The following is a 26144-nucleotide window of genomic DNA, read 5'->3' on the forward strand; positions in this document are numbered from 1 at the left end:
ACATAGCTCTGGAAGTCCTAGCCACGGCAAGCAGAGAAGAAAAAGAAATAAAAGGAATACAAATTGGAAAAGAAGAAGTAAAACCATAACTGTTTGCTGATGACATGATACTATTTGTAGAAAATCTTAAAAATGCCACCAGAAAACTACTAGAGCTAATCTATGAATCTGGTAAAGTTGCAGGATTCAAAATTAATGCACAGAAATCTCTTGCATTCCTATACACTAACAACAAAAGATCAGAAACAGAAATTAAGGAAACACCATTTACAATTGCAACAAAAAGAATAAAATACCTAGGAATAAACCTACTTAAGGAGGCAAAAGACCTGTACTCAGAAAATTATAAAACACTCATGAAAGAAATCAAAGATGACACAATCAGATGGAGAGATATACTGTGTTGTTGGATTGGAAGAATAAATATTGTGAAAATGATTATACTACCCAAAGCAATCTACAGATTCAACGCAATCCCTATCAAATTACCAATGCCATTTTTCATAGAATTAGAACAAAAATTTTATAATTTGTATGGAAACACAAAATAGCCCAAATAGCAAAAGCAATCTTGAGAAAGAAAAAACGGAGCTGGAGGAATCTGGCTCCCAGACTTCATACTGTACTACAAAGCTACAGTAATCAAGATAGTATGGTACTGGCACAAAAACAGAAATATAGATCAACGGAACAGGATAGAAAGCCCAGAGATAAACCCACACATCTATGGTCATCTAATCTATGAAAAAGGAGGCAAGAATATAAAATGGAGAAAAGACTGTCTCTTCAATAAGTGGTGCTGGGAAAACTGTATAGCTACATGTAAAAGAATGAAATTAGAACACTCCCTTACACCATACACAAAAAATAAACTCAAAATGGATTAAAGACCTAAATGTAAGGCTAGACAGTATAAAACTCTTAGAGGAAAACACAGGCAGAACACACTATGACATAAATTTCAGCAAGATCCTTTTTGATCCACCTCCTAGAGTAATGGAAATAAAAACAAAAATAAACAAATGGGACCTAATGAAACTTAAAAGCTTTTGCACAGCAAAGGAAACCATAAACAAGATGAAAAGAAAACCCTCAGAAAGGGAGAAAATATTTGCAAACTGACAAAGCAAAGCAACTGACAAAGGATTAATCTCTAAAATATACAAGCAGCTCAGGTAGCCCAATATCCAAAAAACAAACAACCCAACCCCAAAATGGGCAGAAGACCTAAATAAGACATTTCTCCAGAGAAGACATACATATGGTCAAGAGGCATATGAAAAGATGCTCAACATCACTAATTATTGGAGAAATGCAAATCAAAACTACAATGAGGTATCATTTCACACTGGTCAGAATGGCCGTTATCACAAAATCTAGAAACAATAAAGCTGGAGAGGGTGTGGGGCTAAGGGAACCCTCTTGCACTGTTTGTGGGAATGTAAACTGATACAGCCACTGTGGAGAACAGTATGGAGTCTCCTTAAAAAACTAAAAATAGAACAACCATATGACCCAGCAATCCCACTAGTGGGCACATACCCTGAGAAAACCATAATTCAAAAAGTCACATGTACTACAATGTTCATTGCAGCTCTATTTACAATAGCCAGGTTATGGAAATGACCTCAATGTCCATCGACAGATGAATGGATAAAGAAGATGTGGCACATATATACAATGGAATATTACTCAGCCATAAAAAGGAAAGAAATTGGGTCATTTGTAGAGATGTGGGTGGACCCAGAGTCTCTCATACACAGTGAAGTAGGTCAGAAAGAAGAAAACAAATATCATATATTAACGCATATATGTGAAATCTAGAAAAATGGTGGAGATGAACCTATTTGCAAGGCAGGAATAGAGATGGAGATGTAGAAAATGGATGTGTAGATACAGGGGTTGAAGGGAGGTTGGGATGAATTGGGAGATCAGGATTGACACATATACACTCCCATGTGTAAAATTGATATCTAGTGGGGACCAGCTGTATAGCACTCAGCTTGGTCCTCTGTGATGACCTAGATGGGTGGGGTGGGGGGTGTGGTGGGACGGAGGTCCAAGAGGGAGGGGATATATGTGTACATATAGCTGATTCACTTCGTTGTACAGCAGAAACTAACACAGCATTGTAAAGCAATTATAACCCAATTTAAAGAAAAAATACCTGTAGTTTCTTTCAATTCTCTTTATTTTTCCTTGCAATTTAGTTGTTGAAGAAATTTGATTGTTTGATAAAGTATTCCACAGTCTAGATTTTGCTAATACATCCCTGTGGTATTTAATATGCATTTATTAATTTCCTTGCAATTTTTTTTGTCCTTTTATTTTTTTCCTATACTGTATTTCCTTGCAAATTTTTTAATTTTTTATTTTGCAGTATGTGGGCCTCTCACTGTTGTGGCCTCTCCTGTTGCAGAGCACAGGCTCCGGACGCACTCCGCGGCATGTGGGACCTTCCCAGACCGGGGCACAAACCCGTGTCCCCTGCATCGGCAGGCGGGCTCTCAACCACTGTGCCACCAGGGAGGCCCTCCTTGCAAATTTGAATCAGATTCAGGTTCAGTCTTTTAGGTGGTTCTGGGATCTTCTCTAAGGAGACTTAGAGTATCTGTATGTTTCCTAGCAGTCCTTTATGATCATTGTTTCGGTCTGCATAATCCAATATGGTAGTCACATGTTGCTATTTAAATTTAAGTTAATTCAAATGAAATAATAACAAATTCAGTGTCTTGGATGTACTGACCACATGTCCAGTACTCAACAGCCTCATGTTGCCCATGGCTACTGTATCAGGGTGGATATGGAACACTTCCATCCTTACAGAAAGTTCTATTGGACAGCACTGGTCTAGATCTATTAATTCACCAAGGGTTGTGATATGGTGCTATTCTGATTCTAACATTTATTTTACATTTTACTAGCTGGAAAACTTCTAAAAAGAGAAATTTCCCCGTACCTACTATTTGCTTACCAGTGATACAGTTCATGTAGGAAAGACAGGATAGAGTTGAATACTTTCCCTTTAACGAGATTGATTCTATCAGTTATAAATAAGTAAACCATGCTTACGTCAACATTATATAATTATTGTTCACTACAGAGCCAACTAATGAATTATGGTTACACTTCCATTTTTATCTATTTAAAAAAATATATTTGTTCATTTATTTACTGTTGGCTGCGTTGGGTCTTCGTTGCTGTCCGCAGGCTTTTGCTAGTTGTGGCGAGCAGGGGCTACTCTTCCTTGTGGTGTGTGGGCTTCTCATTGCGGTGGCTTCTCTTGTTGTGTAGCACGGGCTCTAGGCGCACGGGCTTCAGTAGTTGCGGCGCACGAGCTCAGTAGTTGTGGGTCACGGGCTCTAGAGCGCAGGCTCAGTAGTTGTGGCTTGCGGGCTCTAGAGCCCAGGCTCAGTAGTTGTGACGCATGGGCTCAGTTGCCCTGCAGCATGTGGGATCTTCCCGGACCAGAGCTCGAACCCATGTCCCCTGCATTGGCAGGCGGATTCTTAACCACTGCACCACCAAGGAAGTCCCTTTTTTTAATCTATTTATTTTTCTTTTCTCTAGAGTTTCTAAATTTCCTTCCCTTCATTACACAATTTTATATTACCATAGTCTCAATTTTCTCCCCCAGTTTTCCATTACATTTATCTTTTCTACTAAGGTCCTTTTTTCCCTTTGAGGCCTTATTCCTGGAATTCTTCCTGTTGGAACATTGGCAGGCGGATTCTTAACCACTGCACCACCAAGGAAGTCCCTTTTTTTTATCTATTTATTTTTCTTTTCTCTAGAGTTTCTAAATTTCCTTCCCTTCATTACACAATTTTATATTACCATAGTCTCAATTTTCTCCCCCAGTTTTCCATTACATTTATCTTTTCTACTAAGGTCCTTTTTTCCCCTGAGGCCTTATTCCTGGAATTCTTCCTGTTGGAACTTCTGTCTTCATTGCTCTCTGGGGTTATATATACTTTTTCCTGAATCTCATGTCTTCCTTTTTCTTGGATTATTTCGTTTGTTTGCTAAATACGTCCTCCAAAAGTAACTTCCTAAAAAGAGTTTGTTGAAGGCAAAGTTTCTGAGCCATTCCATTTCTGAAAACATTTTAATTCTATTGTCATTCTTGTTTGATAATTTGGTTGGACAGAGAATTCTAATTTTAAATTTTGGACACCCATACAGAAAGTTAAGGACAAGCCTTGTTATTATTATTCCTAGTTAATTTCAGTATCATTCCTTGTCTTCCAGTGGACAGGTGTTTCCTCCTCTGTTCTGGGTAAAAAAGATTCTGGTGTTCCGTGCAGGACTCTGTCTAAATAGGTCTCAAATAGATGATAAATTTAAGTAGACGTTCATTTCATACATAATATTTCTGAAATTTTATACAGTTTGAATGTGTAAAAAATCAAACAACAGACTTGAGGATACGGACTGTGCTCTAAATCAGCAAGTAATGTTTCTCTCAATGCTTCTCCCAAAACCAGCCTCACTGATCTGAGAACAGAGGGTGGAAAAGAGGCACGAATAACGTTCAAAGATACTTGAGGGATTTTATATACTCTTTTGCAGACAGGGTAAGTTTGTTTTCCGTTAGATGAGGGATAATTGCCTCATGTTGGGGAAAGCATGATTTTTCTGTTTTTTGTTGACGTTGAGTATGGTTAAAAGGGGTATATACAGAGGCCTAGTTGATGACGCATGGGCTTTGGTAGCTTTGTACTGTGCCGACTTATCTAAGATGAAGCTAAATTTCCTAGAACTCTCCTCCCTGTATAGTTATGAGTTATTGTTGGCCACAAGAGGTACTTTATATGAATTTGGAAGCCAGCAGTGAAACCGAAGTCATATTTTTCACTCTCTGAAGGTCAGTGCAGGGCTCTAGGCGTTGGCCACTAGCCCAGATTTCTGCTGCTGTGTCAGTTGACTTGTGGGTGTGGGGCGGCAGTGGGTCTCGTAGCCCCTCCAGTTCTCAGGGGATCTCGTCCTTGAGCTTTTCTGAATGCTGGGCCAAGTGCATATGCAGCCGGCTTCTCCTGCAGGTTGCCCATGACGTCCGACTTGGAGGTGTTAATAGAGACATGGGTTCCATGTCTCTTGCCCTCATGCTTCCTTGTTCTGGTCCACATGTAGCTTTTCTGCCCTGGCTGTCTTAGAGTGACTTAGGCTCAACGCTAGGTGCAGAGTCAATGGCTGCTCCCACAATCGCATAGGATCTATCTCCTACAGATTCCTCTTTTCTCAATGAACCACACCCTAAGACATGTCCAGAAGGGACACGGGAACAGTGTAGGGTTCTTATGCCAAAGGCCATTCAGTTTTCATAGGGGGAACATATATAATTTTTTTGTATCAAAACTCATGAATTTTATTCCAAAGAGTTTCTAAGATGCTCCTTTAAAGACTACTTGCTAAAGCAATATCATTTTTATTGTTTTCTTTTTAAAAGAAAAATTATTATATATATGTTCATTGTAGAAAACTTGACAAATCCAGGTAATTACCTGCATACTGATAACATTTTGCTGAATACCCTTCCAGTTTTCCTTCAATGCATATATCTATGATGTATATGTATACATAAACACAATTTATTTTTATAAAAATGGAATCATTTAAATTCTGTTTTATAAAAGACTCCTCCCAACAGCATCAGGAATATTTATCTTTAGATAATTAAATAGTCTCCAAAACAAACAAAATAATAAAGTCTCCAATTCAAGAACGTAATTTTAAATTGCTTCACAGTATTCTGTTGCATAGGCATACCATAATTTATTTAACCCCATCTCTTATTGTTACTATCAGACAACTTTAAGTTTTTCTTACTTAAAAAAAAAAATCTAGGAAGAAGATTTTTTTTTTTTTTTTTTTTTTTTTTTTTTTTTTTTGCGGTATGCGGGCCTCTCACTGTTGTGGCCTCTCCCGTTGCGGAGCACAGACTCCGGACGTGCAGGCTCAGCGGCCATGGCTCACGGGCCCAGCCGCTCCGCGGCATGTGGGATCCTCCCGGACAGGGGCACGAACCCGTGTCCCCTGCATCAGCAGGAGGACTCTGAACCACTGCGCCACCAGGGAAGCCCAGAAGATTTTTTATTAATCCTTTTAAGCAGTTTTACTGAGTGGCTACTCTGTGCCTCATCTCTGTGCAAATCTACATGGTTAAGTTTTTCTTGTGTATTGCGAGAAGGAAGGCATAAACGGGGAGGCTGCATCAATTTAAAATCTGCACAGATGTCATTTTACGAAACAACTAGGTGGTTCTAAACCTTTCTAGAAGACTTCTTGGAATGCAACATTATCAACTAATCTTTTGGAGTGCTTTTTACATTTTCCTGCCTCTAGAATAAACCTGAATTTATTGATCCATCTTACGAAGTGAAGCTTGGAAAGAATTTTCTCCAGGTTTCCAACTTCCTTTTCTCATCAAAGAGAGAGTTTACCTGTAGACCCTCTGTGGCCCACAGTATGTTGAAATGAGGCAGAATTTCAGTCCCTATCCCGGACCTGCTGAATCAGCATCTGCACTTCACTGTGATTCTCATACACATTAGAGTTGGAGAAGCACTGATTTAGACTTTGACAGAGCCCACACTTGACCCTGAACAACAGAGGTGAGGAGACCAGACAGGCAGTAACAGCTGTGTCAGGGACACAGGATGTGTACCCAAAGACCCACTTGGACCCTTTTCACTTTACCCAAGCCCTGCCTGCACAGGAAGTCGGCCACTAAAGATAGGAGTGCGGAGGAGACAGGAGGACATAGGGACGTCTGCTAGCTGTTCAGCAGGGTGAAAAAGGGTGGAACAGGAAAGGGAGGAAAGCGAGTTCCTGGACTCCAAAACCACAGTTGGTCTAGGTGCTACTTTCCCCCTTATTTAGCACATAGCTTTGTGAGGAGACACCCTTGGCTGACCTCTTTTCTTTTTGCATTTTGTCCCGTATTAAAATGTGACCATCCAAAACTTTTCTCCATGAATTAGAAACTTTAAGTTGTTAGGGACTGAATGTGCCTGTTTTCCAACAGTTGCTGGCAGTTCCCTGCTTTTATGGTGTAGCCATGGTGAAACCTGAGTCATCTGAACATGGTGACAGCACCAAGCAGTGGGGAAGGAGCTACAGACAAGCCAGGACGCAGGAGCTGGAGCTCAGCAACTGCTGGGCACCCTGGGCCACTGGTCTTCCTAAGGATAGGAGAGCCACCCGAATTCTAACGTGTTTACACAAATTGCTCCAGGCTTCACAGTGCTAATGAATATCTTCTGTAGCCGAAGTGCTTAGCGATAGCCCACAGTATAAAGCATCTCCCCCGACAGTTGTTTCTCAGAGTTCTGAGGAGCAACACCTAACTTCCGCATGTGCCAGAATTTTCTTCCTCTTCTTCTTTTTTTTTTTTTTACGGTACGCGGGCCTCTCACTGTTGCGGCTTCTCCCGTTGCGGAGCACAGGCTCCGGACGCGTAGGCTCAGTGGCCGTGGCTCACGGGCCTAGCCGCTCCGCGGCACGTGGGCTCTTCGCGGACCGGAGCACGAACCCGTGTCCCCTGCATCGGCAGGCAGAATCTCAACCACTGCGCCACCAGGGAAGCCCATTCCTTTTCTTTTTTTAAACGGAGAAACCACATTTTTCCTGGAGAGGTAAACGATATACGTGAGTTTTTGTTTCAAGGGAAAGAAGTTTTTCTCTTGTGCCTATTCATTCGTATATATTGAACAACTACCAGAAAATACACCCCTGTTTGGCGTGTGTGTGTGCGTGTTTGCCGTTTCTCTAAAATTCTGACTCATCGTCTGGACGACAATGACTGATTTTTTTCCACCTCACAAGGTTGCTATGAACGTCTCCGTACAAGGATGGGCCTGTTCATGCACCCCGGGCACGGGCGGTACAGCGCTAGCATAAACAGCCCGAGGAGCCGGGTGGCCAGGGCAGCAGGGCTGCCGCCCGGGGTTTGCGGTGCGGCCCGGGGCGCCGAGCAGCGCCATTGCGATGCGGCGGGAGGGGTGGAGCCGCCGCGTCCCGGCTCAATGTAGAGCCCTCGCTCCGCTCGCAGGCGCGCCCAGTGCAAACTGCTAAGCCTGGAGTCGGGGAGATCCGGGAGGAGGTGGAAGGCCACACCCCGCGCTGCCCGCGAATTTCCTCCGGAGCCCGCGGTCGCCGGGCAGACGCCGCCGAGATGCGGGGCCCGCGGCTCGGGACCGCCGCCCGCCTCTTCTGCGTGTGGAGCGCGGCGCTGGCCGCCGCCCCCCGGTAGGAGCGCGGGACGGCGGGCGCGGGGCGGCGGGCGCGGGGCGGCGGCGATCCCCAGCCGGACCCCGGCCTGGAGATTTGATCATGCATCGCTTCCCCTCGGTTCTTCGCGGGACAGTTGCTCTCTCCACCCGCGAGGTTGTTTAAGCGCCTCTGGCCGTAACTGCTTTCTAAAGACAGCATTTTATTTTTAGTCCACGTTGCCTCTGCGTTCTTCTCAACTTTTAGCTCCCAAATAATGTGCCTTCTTCTTTTAAAGACATATATATATATTTTTTTCTAAACAAGATGCCTCAACTTTGGCAATGACAAGGTGTGACCGAGGAAGCTGAAGTATGGGTTTAGGTGCAGACATCGTGGGAAGATAACGAGTGAGACACCTAGGTAGTGGAAAGCACTCCCTCGCTTCCCCCCAGAGGTTTTTGCCCTTGAGCCCTAATCCCTAGCTTGGGCAGGGAAAGTGCTGTTTCAGCGATTTTTATGCTCTGCTCTACCTGGAAATGTCAGCACTGATAGTTTAATTTCAGATGGTATATTTTAATCAGTGGTGTTGATTAGATGATGTTTTCTTGGGTAGATGCCCAAACATAAAGGTTTCAATAAGAAACAAGCAAAATCCGTGTGTGTGTGTGTGTGTGTGTGTGTGTGTTTGTGTGTGTGTGTGTGTGTGTATGTGTGTGTGTGTGTGTGTGTGTGTGTGTCTTTAAGCCAAGAACAAAAAATTATGCTGGGATGATGCCTTCTGTAAAGGAGAAGTTTAGAGGCTAGTATTGATACTTTGCCAATAACTTCTGCATGTCCCAGCGTAAGCCATCCTGTGCTATTTGTGGTTTATAAAATGGAAATAATAACACAGGCCGGTCCTCTAACAGTGCATGGATTACCGCATTAAAATTGATTTATGGGAATGTATCAATAAAACATGATAAATATAATGAACACTGCTGTATGTTATATATGAAAGTTATGAAGAGAGTAAATCCTTAGAGTTCTGACCACAAGGAAAAATATGTATTTTTTCTATTTCTTTAATTTTGGATCTATATGAGATGTTGAATGTTCACTAAACTTATTGTGATAATCATCTCATGATGCATGAAAGTCAAATCAATTATATCTCAATAAAACTGGATAAAAAATGGATTTATGGGGATTATTGTTGTTTCAATAGCATTTCAGTGCAGTTGCTAAATGGAGCAGTGAGGCAATATTAATTGGAACAGTTGCAACTGGCACAGTATAGGGAGCCTATGAAATTTGAGGATCTCAAAAGAATGGAGATGTGAGGGTAAGAAACTTTGTTTTTCCCTTGTTGTTGGGAACTCTTTAGGCCCAAGTTTCTGGTGACAGCCCCTGGGATCATCAGACCTGGGGGAAATGTGACCATTGGGGTGGAGCTTCTGGAACACAGCCCCTCACAGGTCACTGTGAAGGCGGAGCTGGTCAAGATAGCCGCGAACCTTGCCGTCTCTGTCCTGGAAGCAGAAGGAGTCTTTGAAAAAGGTAAGATAACAGCAGAGTCTTAACTCATCTGCAGTAATAATTGGAGTATGTTAAGAAAGCCACGTGCTATGTGATGTAGTGGAGAAGCCCCCCATTTTCAGTGGCTTACACGATACCCTTTTATTTCTTACTCATGTGGAGTCCAAAATGATGTTCCTGGGATGCTCTTCCAGGTAGAGATTGTGAGGCCCAGGTTCCTTCCCCTTTGTGGCTCTGTCGTCACCAGTACGTGGCTTCCAATCTGAAGGGGAAGAGCGTGGAGTGTCTCCTGTGGGAGGTCTTTATGGACCAGGCCTGGACGTGGCTCATATCATTCCTCCCTCCTCTGATGGCCACGTTTAGCTGCACAGGAGGCTGGGCACGTAGGACAGTGTGTGCCCAGAAGAGGAAATGGGCGTAGTTAACAGGCTGGCACAAAACCATATTTACGTATGGTTTATGCAAACCAGGTATGACCATATTTATTGGACGCAGAGGATTTTACTCAGTAGGCCTGTGGGTAGGAAAAGAAGAAGTTAAAATCTAGTTTTATGCAATATTTTTTAGTTTTTTAAGTTACAGGAAAAAAAAGAAAAACAATGTAAAAGAAGTCGGAGCCATTTGTAAAAGAACCCACATATCTTGTTTTAAGTTTGGGTTCTAACCAGGCCCAGGATTAAATTGGGTCAGTGAATGTCTTCTTTTTCAATACTAAGGGCAGAATAATTTGGGGGGTAAATAGTTAAATAGGTAAACTTTCTTTCACATTAAAATGAACATTTAATTTTTTCTAATTGAAAGAGTAATGTATACTCAGTGCAAGCAACCTGGCAAATACTGGAAGTAAAGGGAATAAACCAAAATCCTACCTGTAATCCTACCACCCAACTGTAAACACTGTTAACTAGAAGCATGTTTAGATGTTTAGTCAGAGGCCAGCAATTGAGGCATAACTTCCTATAATGTTGAGTTATCCTTTAAAAGAATCATTTAAGGGCACAAAGTGAAGGGTGGATGAGATTCCACAGTAGCTCATTATGTAAATGTTTATCCTTTACCAGCATAGAGAAATTAACACCATCACGAAATGAGATAAAATCAAAGTTTATCTACATGGGAGGTTCTTTCTCCATTGGGAAGTTGACTGACTGGGTGGGTAAGTTTGGAGTCAGGAAGAGGTGATGTGTGCAGGGGCCAGGCCACTTTGTCTTTCACAGGAGTAGTGTCAGGAAAGCGGGAGGCCTTGTTTCCCTGGAGAAGCAATGCAGTTAGCGCTTAAGATCTGAGACTGAGTCTTAGCACTAGCTGTGTGATCTTGGGCAGGTTACTTAAATGCTCTGAGCTTCAATTTCCTCATCTATAAAACGGGGATAATGTACTTCCCAGGGCAGTTGTAAAGTTAAAATCAGTATCTAGTACCTATTAGGCACTCAATAAACAGTAGCTGTTAATATTGTAAATAGGAATACTATTGAAGAAGATGCAGGAAGCATCATTTCCTTTTTACATGGGGGCAGATCTCTTACTTTTATTATTGAACTATTTATTCTGAAAATGAATGAATCTTCGTCTTGTGATAATGGCTAAAGAAAATATTGAAATACTAAGTCACAGCAGACCACACTTAAGGTAGTTCCACATTCATTATTTATTCATTAAGAATTATCATTTTGGCTCTACTAGTGTGACAGTTTTACTACAATGCAAAGGTCCAGAATAACAAGGATGATCCTGATAAATACTTGGGCTTTGCTCGGACATTTGCGTGTGCTTATTCTAGAATTTCTCCTTTGTTGTCTTTTCTGCAGTCTCCTTCGTCAGTCTTGTTTCTTTTTTTCTGCAAATAGTACGAACACTGAGGTGCTTGTTACTGTGGCTTGGTTTTAAACTTTATTCTTAGATTTTTCCTCTGGGAGGAAAGTTCGTCATGCTTTTGGGTAAGGCTGAAGTGGGTCGGACGACACTATCCTGGGAGCTTAATGGATCTTTGAAAAAGAAAGAGAGAAAATGCACTACTTTCAGGGGCTGTTTTGGACGCAGTTGACATACAGTTTCATTGAAAATACCATTGCAACCCTTCTCCCTCTTTCAAAGGAGAATGTTAACTTTGTTATCAGGGGCTGTGGGTCATTGTTCTCAGAGCAGATGCTTCCTGTAAAATTAGGACTTAAGGACCAAGACATTTCTCCCTCCCTGTCCTTACATCCTTTGCTTTATCTGATTTCTCCAGGTGTAACAATATGTAGATAAAGGAGGACTTTCTAAATTAGTGGGGTCTGGATCTTCCTAGGATTCACTTTTTCCTTGCCACATAAACACAAGCAAAGAAATACATTTTAGGTCTGATTATTTCATCATTTTCTTATGATGGACTCCAAGAGGTCCTGCCAAGGAAAGATTGGTTTTAATAAAGGTCTGCCTGCTAGCAGAGCTGGGTAAGGAGGGGGATTGTTTCTGAGTGGCTGTTTCTAGCAGTCCTGCTGTTCTTAGAAATTCCTGGGGCAGGGCGGTGTTTCACCATAACCAGAATGCATTTCTAGCTTAATTTGTGTCAGAAATAGTAATAGCTAAAGCATTAGAATTGCAGCGTATACCTTCCTTAATAAAGGCAGAAAAGTATGGCTTGTCCTCAAGGAAAAGTTCATTTATTTGTTTGGCAGATGTGGGAAAAATTTTGTTTACATTCCCATCCTTGAGGCCAGTAGCATGGATTGCATGACAGTTAGTTTATTCATGTTTAAATATATTAATTTTATATTTATTGGGGATCAATTAATTTTTATTTATTTATTTTTGGGTGAACAATAGCCCTTGAGGAAAAGTGTTTCTAATAAACTTTGAGGAGTTCCCTAAGGGTATATTAATGCGTTTTTAGTGGTGACATTCAGATATTGAAGTGTACTTGTCATTGTTACGAACACCACTCTCATCCTCCTCTATGGTGAATAGAACTAGGTTCCTAATCTTATCTTCTGTTGTACAGAAGAGTTAGTTAAGTAAATGTAATCGATAAAATTCAGCAGGTAGTAATTACCAGAGAAGATGGAGCATCTATTGGCGTTTGAAATCAAGTCAGACTGTCTGTTGGTTGGAGAATGAGTCTGTCCCCTTATTTCTTAGCTTCCTGGCGTTTACCTCTTCCTTTACTGTGATGGTGCCCTGGAGTTCCATGCCAAATCAAGAAAAAAAGTGAAGAACATTGGAATTCACAGGTCATAAATGAGAGCTATCTTCTCATCTTTTTTTTTTTTTGCGGTACGCGGGCCTCTCCCACTGCGGAGCACAGGCTCCGGACGCGCAGGCTCAGTGGCCATGGCTCACGGGCCCAGCCGCTCCGCGGCATGTGGGATCTTCCCGGACCGGGGCATGAACCCATGTCCCCTGCATCGGCAGGCAGACTCTCAACTACTGCGCCACCAGGGAAGCCCTCTTCTCACCTTTTAAAGCGTGTGAAGGAATTGAATCATTTCTGATATCCTGGAAACCATAGTTTCTGCTTTATTTCCCGATCTCTTTTTACAAATTGAAATGTTCATTTGTAAACTTTCATTGTTTTTCCTGAATGAAATGTACTTCAAATAATAAAGAATACACCCCTTTCCTCCACTGATGAATTCTTTGTCGCTGGTTTCACATATACCTGATATAAGATAAAAACCTAAGGAACCACCATACTGTTCTCCATAGTGGCTGTATCAATTTACATTCCCACCAGCAGTGCAGGAAGGTTTCCTTTTCTCCACACCCTCTCCAGCATTTATTGCTTGTAGACTTTTTGATAGCACAGGGAACTCTGCTCAACATTCTGTAATAACTTAAGTGGGGAAAGAATTTGAAAAAGAATAGATACCTGTATATGTATAACTGGGTCACTTGGCTGTACACCTGAAACTAACACAACATTGTTAATCAACAATACTTCAATATATTTTTTGATGATGGCCATTCTGACTGCTGTGAGGTGATAGCTCATTGTAGTTTTGATTTGCATTTCCATATAATATAAAAAAAATAAAATTTCTACCCCCCACCCCCGGCAAAAAGAACAAAAGAAAAAAACCTAAACAGAAAATCTCAGCTGCAAACTTGGGTGCAAGGCAGGGCGTCTCCTGGCCTGGAGGCTCTTCTTATTTATTCATGGCGTCGAGCCTGCTTCCATCTTCCCACTGAAGGGTCTGGGTGAGGTGAACTCTATGTGTATGTCTGTATCCTTTAATAACTTGCCTTTTCTTCTTGCCCTAAAATCTGGGAGAGCTAATGGGGTGTTTACCTTCTATTCTTTAAGAATGAAACATTCTTCTTTGTCTTTATTGTCTTTTTAGCTCTCTCCCATTGACTATGGGGTGCTTTATTTTCTATCTCGATTCAGTAAGGATGGGAAGTCAGTATTTTATAATTGGAAATATTAGCTGAAGAACTTAAAAAACTCATCCAATTCTGTTTGGATGGCTTTCTAGTGGAAACAAAGCTCCTGACATACATTTCATGGCTTGTAGATCAAAATCAGTAACTGGTTTTTATGAGCGTAGATGAATTAGTATGCTCTGTGTGCAGGCCTCCCAGGGAAGGTTTGCACGGGCAGCTGTGCCAGTAGAGCTCATTTGGAACCTGCAGTGACATGAGAATTATTTTTAAAGGGTGTGGGTTCTTCTTTCACATGTCTTTGGTATTGTGTGTAGTATATATTAGTAAGAAGGTGGGACCTGAGGATAAAGGACCAGAGTGTAGTCACGATGAACGTGGGCTCTGAAGCCGGGCTACCTGATGCCCTTCCATCAGTGGTTGTGTGTCTGTGGGCTGTCACCTTCTCACCAGGCTTCAGTTTAATCATCTGAAGAGCAGTGGTTTCCGCCTTGTACAATTATACGGTTAACGTGAGGGTGAAATGAGGTAACGTTTAAAGCACTTAAACACATAGGACTTACTCAAGAAATTGGTACCTATTGTCATTAGAAGATGATGGCAACAGTTATGTCAGAGGCAATTCTTAGTCACCTGTTGGGATGATCTTGAACTGGGGACTCTATAAAAGGCACCTCACTAGGAGGGGATGGGAAGGAACGTAACATATTAAATATTGAGTTTCCTTATAGTGCCAGGGACTTTATGCACAATTTTTAACTTCAATAACCCTTGGAGGAATGCACTATTATCTTCATTTTAGAGATAAGAAAACTGAGGCTAAGAGAGAATAGTTTTCCTGGGATAACACATTAAATGGTATAGCCTGAATGTGAAGTCGGTTCTGTTGGTACTGATGGTTCTGAAGTTGAAGGCTTTCCACTGCCTGAAAGAGCATGAAATACTTTTTGTTTGCGATATTGATGCAGTGTGGTATCAGTCTTCCTTGAAAATCATTTTCTCGTTTGCTTGTGGTAGTTCAGAGCTGGATCTCATGAAATCTAACCTGGATCTGAGAGTTGCAAGTTGCAATGCCAACTCTCCTCCTAATTTAGTTTGGGCTTCGTAGAATTTTGGAGCTGGTCGGGGTCTCAGAGATAAGCCAAATCAATCAGCTAGTTTATGGCTGAGGAGACTGGGGGGTGGTGTCTGGTGACTTGCCCAGGGTGAAACGCCTTTTGGTGGTAGAGCTGGAAACAGATCACAGGCGCCCACATTTGCAGCCGAAGCTACTTCCGTGATACTCTAGGAAACGCTCCGAACATATGGGGAACTCTGTGTGAGACTTAGGGTATATTTGCGAATGTTGCTTTATCTGATACGGAAGAAAATAAGGCTAACTAAGGAGTTTAGAAATGCTTACCTGCGTTTTTGTGCCAGTTTCTTGTTTCAGCTCAAGGTGGAGTTGCTCTTTATGGACTAATGGTTCTGCAAGGGGTGGGAGTGGGTGGCTAGGCACCTCAGATCTTTTCTAAAACTAAATTCTGCTGCTGTGTTTCTCAAAATGTGAGTCATATTTATTCAAAATGCAGATTCATGGTCACCCTATCAAGACATGGGTGAGGTCTGGGAATCTAAACTTTATTTTAAGCAGTCATCACAAGTGATTCTCAGCTGTGTTAAAGTGAGAACAACTGCCCTTCGGTTAGAAGGATTCTCATGGATTGTTCCGACCAAGTACCGGAAAACCTGAGGGTGAGAGGCAAGCCTTGGCAAGTTCTGTGATGATTCAAGGCAGCTGAAGGTCCCGCCCAGATTTCTGTATTTGCCTTTCAAGTGGCCCCTAGCTCTAAACGTTGGTGTTAATGTAAAGCAGTGGAGAAACAGGTCTTGGGGCTTGACTATCAATCAGTGATGGAGTGAAGTTGAAAGTGAACAGACTGATTCTTTAAACTCCAAGCTAAACACGTACCACTGCTCTTCTAAAGGGGAATGAGTCACTGAGGGCTTGTGGTGGGAGCAGAAATCAGATCCTGTAAGAATCTGGGCGGGGTTGCTGTTTGATCCATTATGCTGTTAAGAAGGATTTACAATGCTGGAACGCCTTGTTTCCTGGATGACATTTCCCCCCATTAATTTTTTATTTATTGATTATTTGCGTGAATGAATGGGGGGTGTGACAGAAGAGGAAGGAAGGCATTAGAGAAGGTTCAGAGGTTTCAGAAGGATAAGTATAATGTTAAAAGTGCAGAGGCTGGAGAGTTTTTATTTCTTGTTTGTGTCGAAAATTCAGTGTGGTTGGTAAATAGTGCTTCTTTTGTGTGAGCCTGTGCCTGGTACTGTTACCTTTTACACCCAGAGCTGTACAGATGTCCATTCATGAGTGGTCCACCTCTGCTGATGTATTTGGCATTTTGTGGGAACAGTTACTTCACATACGAGAGAAGGGAAGGGTGTGTCAGAGGAAAAGAGCCCAGGGCTGGGAGTGGCAGACATGAGAAGGAGACAGAGCTTCGTGTGTGTGTGTGTGTGTGTGTGTGTGTGTGTGTGTGTGTGTGTGTGTGTGTGTTTTCTGAAAAGATGTTACATTCTGCTTTAGATGTAAGTGTGGGGAGACACCCAGGTGGAGATACGCAGCAGATAAGTTTGAAATTGTAACTAGGGGTAGAGTTGAAGGCGTTGTTTTCAGAGAGGCAGACAGTATTTGAAGTCTTGGTGGGAAGGCGTGGGATGTACAGGAGGCAGCGCTTATGGAAAGAACAAGCCTGATGACAGGCGCTTGTGAGGAGGGAAAGAAGTCAGTGAAGCTCCTGGCCCGTGAGCAACCGAAGCAGGGATGGATTGGAGACGCTGAGACGTCTCAGAAGCCAAGGGAAGGAAGAAGACCAAGAAGTTAGGTCTTAACAGTATGTAGTGTCCCAGAAGGTCAGAGAAGAGAAGAGGACAGGAAAAAGGGCACTAGAGATCCTCAACTGAATGGTTTTCAGTCGATTGTTGGGAGCCAAGTTTTCAGTAATAAATAGGTGGTGAGGAAATATAATCAGAAAGTGTAGACCACTCTTTTCAAATTTTTATTTCTTTTTATTTTATTGTATTTATTTTATTTTATTTTTGCGGTACGTGGGCCTCTCACTGCTGTGGCCTCTCCCGTTGCGGAGCACAGGCTCCGGACGCGCATGCTCAGCGGCCATGGCTCACGGGCCCAGCCGCTCCGCGGCATGTGGGATCCTCCCGGACCGGGACACGAACCCGTGTCCCCTGCATCGGCAGGCGGACTCTCAACCACTGCACCACCAGGGAAGCGCGACCACTCTTTTTTTAAAAAAAATTACTGCAGTAGCCTCCTAGGTTATCTTTTTTTTTTTTTCTCCCTACACTTACGGCTTTATAGTCTATGCTCAATCCAATGGCCAGAAAACATAGGCCAGATTTTGTCACTCCCCATCTCAGTATCAGCCAATGGCCTTCCGATGACCTGTGACCCCTACGCGATCTAGCTCCCTTTGATCTCGTTTCACACGACTCCCACCTCACTCCGCAGCCTCTCTGGACTTCATGCAGGTCCTACGACACACCAAGCACGCTCCCATCTCAGGGCCTTTGCATTTCCTCATCTCTCTACCTCTAATGCACTCTGCCAGGTGTCTTCACGACTCAGCTGCTTAGGTTTTGATTCAAATATCACCTTTGCAGTAGACCACTCTGTAGAAGTTTCACGGTTGAAAGGAGAGAGGTGGATTGTCTCTTAAAAAACACAGTAGAGGGCTTCCCTGGTGGCGCAGTGGTTGAGAGTCCGCCTACCGACGCAGGGGACACGGGTTCGTGCCCCGGTCCGGGAAGATCCCACATGCCGCGGAGCGGCTGGGCCTGTGAGCCATGGCCGCTGAGCCTGCGCGTCCGGAGCCTGTGCTCCGCAACGGGAGAGGCCGCAGCGGTGAGAGGCCTGCGTATGGCAAAAAAACAAAAAACGAAAAACAAAACACAGTAGAGAGGTAAAAGGGTTGATGCAGAGGGGAGGGGTGGATAATTCAGGGTAAGAAGAGATCAGGTTCGAGAGCACGGGTGAGTGGATTAGCGTTAAAAAGTACTTTTTCCTCTGATGTAAGAAGAAACAGAAGAGAAAGAAATATTTTGAAGTCTGAACTTGAGATGAATAAAATTGAAATATGATTTTAGAAAACCTTGCTATAGTTTCCTCTAAATTGTGCAGATCTGTCATCTCTTTGTAGGAAGTGGGGATAAACGTTAAAAGCAGTGGCTCACTGGGGAAAGAAACAGAATTGGAGATATTCCCTGGTGCTGCGCTAACCTGGGTCCCTGCTGGATTGTGGGCTATTGAGATGCAAGGGCTGACACCCGTACTGGCATCAGGGGAGGGCACACAGGAGAACGGGGAAGAGAAAGGGGCTTTTCATGGTGGACGTGTGCCTCACTTGAAGCTTGAGGGGATGGGGTAGAGGCATTTTATTATCACTGTGGTTGTAAGTGTGAATAAGAAGTGGAGTTGTAACTCATCACATCTTGGTCTGGGCTAATAGGACCTCATACCAAAGGTACAGTGACAGAACTGGAGGAGTGGAAATTATGGGGGTCCTCTGTCCCTTCTAGTCTTCACTTCCCTTAGGAAAACCCCATGACCTGACTTTCTTCCTTTGCAAGAGTGAGGGTGAAACTGATCAAAGAAGATTTGGTGGAGGCTGCGGAGTAGGGAGGTGGTGGGCAGGTCTGTGGGTCTTTAGTTCTGAAGAAGTGATTCATGAATTAAAATCTGAAAACCAGAGTGGTAAAGCGCTTGGAAATAAACAGGGAGGAAGGTGTTTTAAGAGCACCTGGCAGGGCTTCCCTGGTGGCGCAGTGGTTGAGAGTCTGCCTGCCAATGCAGGGGACATGGGTTCGTGCCCCGGTCCGGGAGGATCCCACATGCCGCGGAGCGGCTGGGCCCGTGAGCCATAGCTGCTGAGCCTGCGCGTCCGGAGCCTGTGCTCCGCCACGGGAGAGGCCACAGCGGTGAGAGGCCCGCGTACCAAGAGCACCTGGTAGCTTCTTTTGGCAGGACAACGTTAGGAGTTTACATTTATGAAAATGTAGCTGGCAGAAACGATTTAGTATTATAAATTTAAATTTCACTGAAATACGTGTTACATCTCCTAAGGAAGAGAGGCACCAAATTGTATATGACACAATACTGGTGGCGTAAATGTTTGGTGACCACACAGAGTTCCTGTCCTTCTGTTCTTTACGAGGAAGCAAAGCAGATTTCATTTCATGTGCCAGCTCAACTTGATTGTAGAGGCTGCTCGGAGTGCTGTGTTGACGGTTTCAGGTCAAGCGTGGGTTTACTGAAATAGTGGTTGGATTAGCTGTGTCTGCCATGCATGGGAACGGGGAGTGTGGAATGAATGCTGCAAAGGAGCCTATTGCGTTGAAGACGGATGGTCCCCTGGAGGGCTACGTAGGTGCTTGAGGCAATAACAACATGGATAAGAGAAAATATGGAAGAGTGGGTGTGTCCAGATACCAGCGTGAGGGTGCAGTAAGCTACAGAAGCGAGACAGGAGGGAGTATGAGGTTTTTTGGGACTGGTATTTTAGAAGGAATTAGCTGGGTCTGTCCTGTACAGTTTGGGAGACTCTGAAGCCGCATTGGAACTGGGCCCTTAGCACTACTTCTTACTACCTATGTGGCCTTGGGCAGGTCATTCATCTCATCTAGTCTCAGTGTCTTCATCTGCATAAAAGCAACAATAATAGTACGGACCTCAGAACACTGTTGTGAGGATTAAACGAGACAGTGCTTTAGAGCTGCACCGTCCAGTATGGTAACCACATGTGGTTTTTGAGCACTTGACATGTGGCTCGTACATCTTAAGATGGGCCGTGAGTATAAAATACACACTGGATTTTGAATACTTTTACTGCCAAAAACTGCGGCAAAACTCAATAATTGTTTCATATTGATTACAAATCTTATGGTAATATTTTAGATACATGGGATTCAATAAAATGTTATTAAAATTAATTTCACCCATTTCTTTTTCCTTTTTTTTTTTAAATGTTTTATTCTTTTTCCTTTTGTAATGTACTGCTTTAGGACGTTTACCATGGTGCCTAGCACACAGTAAACACTTGGGAATGTCAGCTATGTTATACCGCGCGTCTCCCGGCATCACACCTAGCCCTGATGCCTCCCTCTTGAGCGCAAGCCTGTGGCATGAGGCCAGGTGTCTGTGTTTTAGCTTTTTTTTTTTTAATGCCGTGTGTCTCTATTGATGGCTCTTTGATTCTGACTGGAGTGGGCCTTCAACCTTACTCCTCATACCTTGAGGAAGGAGGATGTCTTCCCCAAAAGAGCCCCACACCATAGGGGTCAGTAAACTGTTTCCGTAAAGGGCCAGATGGTCGACACGGTAGGTTTTGCTGGCCTGTGGTGTTGGTTGCAGCCACTCGGCCATTGTAGCGTGAAAGCAGCCATAGATGGTGCGTAACAAAGGAGCGTGCTCGTGCACCGACAGAAATTTACCTATGGACCCTGAATTTGGAGTTCGTATAATTTCCACGTGTCACAAAATATTATTCTTTTTAGTTTTCCCAGCTATTTAAAACCATTTTTAGTTCATGAACTGTACGAAAACAGGCATGGGCCAGACTTGGCCTGTGGGCTGCAGATTCCTGACCCTGCCATAATAAATGCCATGTACATTTAGCGGCCCAGAGCCTGGCTTGATTGGTTTTTCATATGTATAGAACCTAACATTTAGTTTATTTTAAAAAAATTTTTTTTTGCTGTACGTGGGCCTCTCACTGCTGTGGCCTCTCCCGTTGCGGAGCACAGGCTCCAGACGCGCAGGCTCAGCGACCATGGCTCACGGGCCCAGCCGCTTCGCGGCATGTGGGCACGAACCCGTGTCCCCCGCATCGGCAGGCGGACTCCCAACCACTGCGCCGCCAGGGAAGCCCTAACATTTAGTTTATATTGTACCATTTTATTTATTTTACTTTTAGTGGGTTTTCATTTGACCTATTTTATACTCAGTGGTCTAAATGGAACAAAACATTTTTTATGAAACTGTTATTTATTGAGATATTTGTAAGCAAGGGGAAGCAGGAGAGAAAAAACTTAAAGGAGTGTGTAGGGACCAAAGGAAACTTTTTTGTTTTGTTTTGTTTGAAATACTTGTGTTTTCTGTATGGATTGAATTCACTGAAGAGTTCCTTGGCTTAAAAATGACATTAAACCACGAAGCAGAAACATATTTTAAGGTTTTATCTTCCATGGATCTGTGGTGGAAACCCCGTTTCCCACTTTCTCCATCTGTGATCAAAGAAAATGCTGAATAATGAGGGTATTGATGAAAGAATATTTAATAACTTGGTAAAGAGGTCAAAACTTTTAGTTGCAAAAGTGATGTCCTTAAGTTCATTATTGTACATTACTGAACAGCAGAGAGCTGCCAAAAGTAATTAACCAGTAAATACTAAGCCAGGTACGTATATGGTGGAAAATCCTTTTTTTTCCCAATAGAGAGTACTTCTGGACCTAGTTGGATTTCCAATTACACACTCTCCGTCCCTTCAGGGATTTTCTGCAGAGCTGTCTGGTGAGCACAGATGTCAGAAGAGGCAGCATATGGCATTATGGAGTGTGTTTCAAAAGTTAAGGAAAGGTTAGTTTTTGTGTATGCTTATTACACAATTTAAAAATAGCTTTGACTCTATTTGTAAATCAAATGACGGCCAGCTCTCAGGCCTGTGCCAAGTGTGAAGCTTTAAAACAAGGTTTCTTTTGAGTGGCTTTGGTGGCATTGGGAAGGAGAAAGCACTGCAGGAATTTTAAGATCTACTTTCTCTGGTTATACACAAAAATGATCTGAGTTTTACAGAGATTATCTGCAGTGAACATTGAGAAGGACTTCACAGAACAGGGCGCATCTTTAGTCAGTGATTGAGAATGCCGTGCAGCATTTTAAGAGGTGGTGACTATTTCCCTTGTCTGCGTAGAGCCCGGAGCTCCGGCAAAAGGGAGAAAACAATGTTCACAACAATTTGCAAATACAATCTATTTCATCCTCAACCTAGCAACCACAGAGAAAGAGATGACTATTTCTCATCTGCACTCCTACCACCCTGCCCCCGATTTTATATTTTGGTGCCGTAAATTACTGCTAGAATGTTAGGACGTTCAAATAAGACTTTACTAAGTGCCTAGGAAATTCCAAGCTGCCCTTGTCAATTTAGAGGGAAGACAAGTTGCAAAAAAATCTCAAGTACTTCAAGTCAACCTTTTAATAAGGACGCATGAGACAAGTGAGCGGACTTTAAATTGGATCTCTCTGCACATCCTTTGAGTCACTCCTGAATCCAGCAAGAATTAGGGGTTTGTGGGAGCCTCTGTGCTCCTGCACCCTAGCTTCTGGGGGCAGCTGTGTGTTTCTTGGGTCTGTGATGGACACGGTCACATGTCAGAGCAGTGAGACCCAGGCATGCAGTCTACCCCCTCTTCCAATTTCTCTTTAATAAGAAAACCCCTCAAAGCTTTGACTCTATGAAGAGTCCCATTAAAAACAGAAGTTCTGTGAATGGGATTTCCTGCACCTCACATCTGGGTAGCTGGCTTTGAACCGCTGAAATGCTCGCCCTTCAGTTGATCAACCTACTAGGTTTATTTGGATTGGAGACTCGAAGCTGTTTTTTACTTTCTCCTTGCTTAGTGTCACTTAGATAAAAATAAATTACGCCCCCTTCCACAACACACACACAGACTCACAGACAGACACACACACAGAGACACACAGACCCACACGCACACACACACACACGCAGCCTTTAGTCTGTGAGATTGCCGGTGATGGGAGGTAGCCAGTGTGTCAGGCCCAAAGGAAGCACATTGTTTCCTCCAGTCACTGGGCTGAGAAAATAGTCAAGCCCGATGGTTTATCCTAAAGTCACGAAAAATCAGTGACTCTGAATAATCGAGGGCGCTGTTTTGCTGGGGCCCAGCTCCCTGCAGTTTAGTATTTCTGATTTTATTCCACTGTGGGACGTTGTGGTGGGTACGATGCTGTACCACCCGGAACCAGCCTGTCGGGGATGAAGACTCATTCCCTGAAGCTGCTGGGAAGGTTGCAGCCCACCGCCCTCCAAGCCAGCTTCCTGGGGGCTGCACCGCTAGGGAGACTCACCCTGCCCCAGGGGAACTCCTCCTTGGGTGGAGGTCCAGCCCCTCCCCACCAGTCAGGACAAGTCTCAGGGGTCAGCGCTGCTTCTGAGGGCGCCCCGTGGACACGGCTCGAGCCTGTGTTGAGGCTCTTGCCCTCCCCTCATCCCCAGTCCCGCCTCTGCATCCCTCCCCTTCTCTAGGTGCTGGTCCCAGGCTCTCGCCCTGTGCTTGAATCACCGTGTCCGAGTCGGCTTCCCAGGGAACCCGACCTTAGACACGTGTGGTTCTTGTTTCCTTTGAAGATGGGTTTTTCTGATCTTGAAATTAGCTTCAAACCTGTGAAAACGGTGTAGTGTGAAGAACTGATAAAAAGAGTTAAGAAATTTTCTAGCTTTTATATCCTTTCCAGAAGTTCTTATATAACACGAATTGTTTCAATGAGCTCCACCATTGCAGCGCCTGTAGTGTAACTGAGGGCTGGGAGAAACATTGTGGAAGAAGGATCTAGGTTCTGGTGATGACTAACATAGAGCTGAGGAGAGCCCGGAGTCCAAGGGGATTGCGACGTTGAACCTGTGTGACTGAGGCAATAAGGGTGTCAACATACACAAAGAGGCTACACAGGCTGTGCAACTTTTATAATAATCAAAGGTGGGAAGAATGCAAGAACAAAAGTACAGCTGCCGTTCTTCTACTGAGAGGCAGTGGCTTAGAATCTTAGCTCCGTTACTTCTTTCCTGTGTGACCCTGGGGAAGTCACTTAATATCTCTGTGATTCAGGTTCTCATTTGTAAAATAAGGATAATAATACTTAATATTGCTAGTTAATCTTTTTTATTTCAAACGTGTTCCAGTTATCTTTTGCTGTGAACGAACCTCCCAACACTTAGTAGCTTCAAACAGCAATGGTTTATTATTTCTTACGGGTCTCACTCAGTCCACTTGTGCACACAAGTTTGATGATTATTCGCCTGAATCAGTTATTACCATTATTGTTGTGGAATTTTCTAATTCCATGATTCCTTATACATTTATTTATTGGAATTCTATGGTAAAGAATAACTTTTTCTGAATATATATGTAGAAATGAATCTGTTTGCTGTACAGCAGAAACTAACACAACATTGTAAATAAACTATACTTCAATAAAATAAATTAAAAATTGTAAAAAAAAAACCCTTTTTCTTCTCCTTCATTTAGTCATCTATTAAATTATATATCAGCACACACTCATACTCTTATTTTATTCAGTAGGTTATAATCCATTATTTATTTGAATGTTCAAGTTATCTGACCGTTATCATAATAATGTTCAACTTGAACGTTCAAATAATTAAAAATATTTTTTTCAGATTTCCCATATTTTCCCTGTCCACATGCATGGATAGCCTTCCCTATTATCAACATCACCCACAAGAATGGCACATTTTTTTTTTTTTAACCAAGGATGAACCTGCAATGTTGCATCATAATCACCCAAAGTTCATAGTTCATGTGAGGGTTCACTCTAGGTGTTGTGAATTCTGTGGGTTCTGATGAATGTGTCATGACATATGTCCGTCATCATAATATCATACAGAGTATTTTCACTGCCCTAAAATTACCCTATGTTCTGCCTGTCAGAGGTCCGTTGACAGTATTTATAGGGTCTATTTCTGGGCTGTCTATTCTGTTCCATAGATATATTTGTCTATTCTTTTGCCAGTATCACATGGTCTTGATTACTGTAGCTTTATAGTAAGTCTTGAAGTCAGGTAGCATTATTCTTCCAACTTTGTTCTCCTTCAGTATTACGTTAGCTATTCTGGGTCTTTTGCTTCTCCAGGTAAACTTTAGAATCAGTTTGTTGACATCCATGAAATAACTTGCTGGGATTTTGATTAGGATTTAGGATTGCATTGAATCTAAAGATCAAGTTGCAAAGAACTGATGTCTTGACAACTAAGTTTCTCTATTTATGAATATTGAATGTCTCTCCATTTATGTAGCTCTTTGATTTCACTTGTCAGAGTTTCGTAGTTTTCCTCATCTAGATCTTGTACACGTTTTGTTAGATTTATGCCTGTTTCTTTTTTTTTGGTGCTAATGTAAGTGGACCTTGTAATTTAACTTCAGGTTCCACTTGTTCATTGTTGGTATACAGTGACCATAATATTTTTAGTTGAGAAGACACTCTGTCCACAAGTGCTGAGCTACCTGGTAAAATCAGAGAAAATTCTGATGTGTGGAGGGTATTCTCAATTTCAATTTTTTCCCATATTGAACTGTTTATGTGTTTCAGCCCAGGTATTTTGCAGGGTCTGCCTATGCCTCTTCTCAACAAATATTTTTACAAGACAGAACTTGTTAGTTGTCTCTACTTATGGTTCTTTTGAGTGTTTCATCAAGTTTAGTTGCTGCATCATTATGGGGCTTCTCAATTTCCCTTCAATTCAGTATAGAGTATGCCTCTCCCATTAAAAGCAAGAACTTAATGAACAGAAGTTTCTTCCCACAAATGGAGATGTTCTCAAAGCATGATTATACAATTTCAAAGTTAAATCTTGTGCAGGTTAAACCCATCTCATATTAATATTTTGCTAAACCACAAAAAGATCCGGGACAAATACTCAATCAGAATGCGGGGATAACAGTGTGACCCAGACCATTCTGGTGAGGGCTCGCCTGTCTAAAAGGCCTTTTGTGGTCTGGTCCAGCCTCATCTCTACTGCCTCTCCTGCCTCTGGTCGTGTCTCACACAGCTCTTCTCTTCAGTAGACTCCATGCCTTTGCACTTGTTGCTGCTCTGCCTGGGAACTGGTCCCCTCCATTCTCACCTGGCTCGTTTTTCCTTATCCTACAGCCCTAGACTGCATCATTTCCTCTAGGCGCCTCCCGTGGCCCCTCTGAAGTGCCCTCCCCCGCCCCTATTGCAG

General features: G+C 42.9%; 1 protein-coding gene across 4 annotated transcripts in view; it reads left to right on the forward strand.

Annotated features, from left to right (window-relative positions):
• Positions 1-26144, forward strand: part of CD109 (CD109 molecule) — a 150670-nt gene that overhangs the window by 21608 nt on the left and 102918 nt on the right. The window contains exons 1-2 of one of the 4 annotated variants that reach the window (XM_079939827.1): positions 8029-8250; positions 9581-9753. The exons of 2 other annotated variants lie outside the window; for them this stretch is intronic. In XM_079939827.1, coding sequence (XP_079795953.1) covers positions 8177-8250; positions 9581-9753 — 247 coding nt within the window. In that variant the 5' untranslated portion in view covers positions 8029-8176. Of the gene's footprint in view, positions 1-8028; positions 8251-9580; positions 9754-21681; positions 21737-26144 lie in introns of those variants that run through there. One more of the 4 variants, XM_079939830.1, reaches the window with a different exon arrangement.

This window comes from Stenella coeruleoalba, assembly GCF_951394435.1.
Source record: "Stenella coeruleoalba genome assembly, chromosome: 12".
Lineage (NCBI taxonomy): Eukaryota > Metazoa > Chordata > Mammalia > Artiodactyla > Delphinidae > Stenella > Stenella coeruleoalba.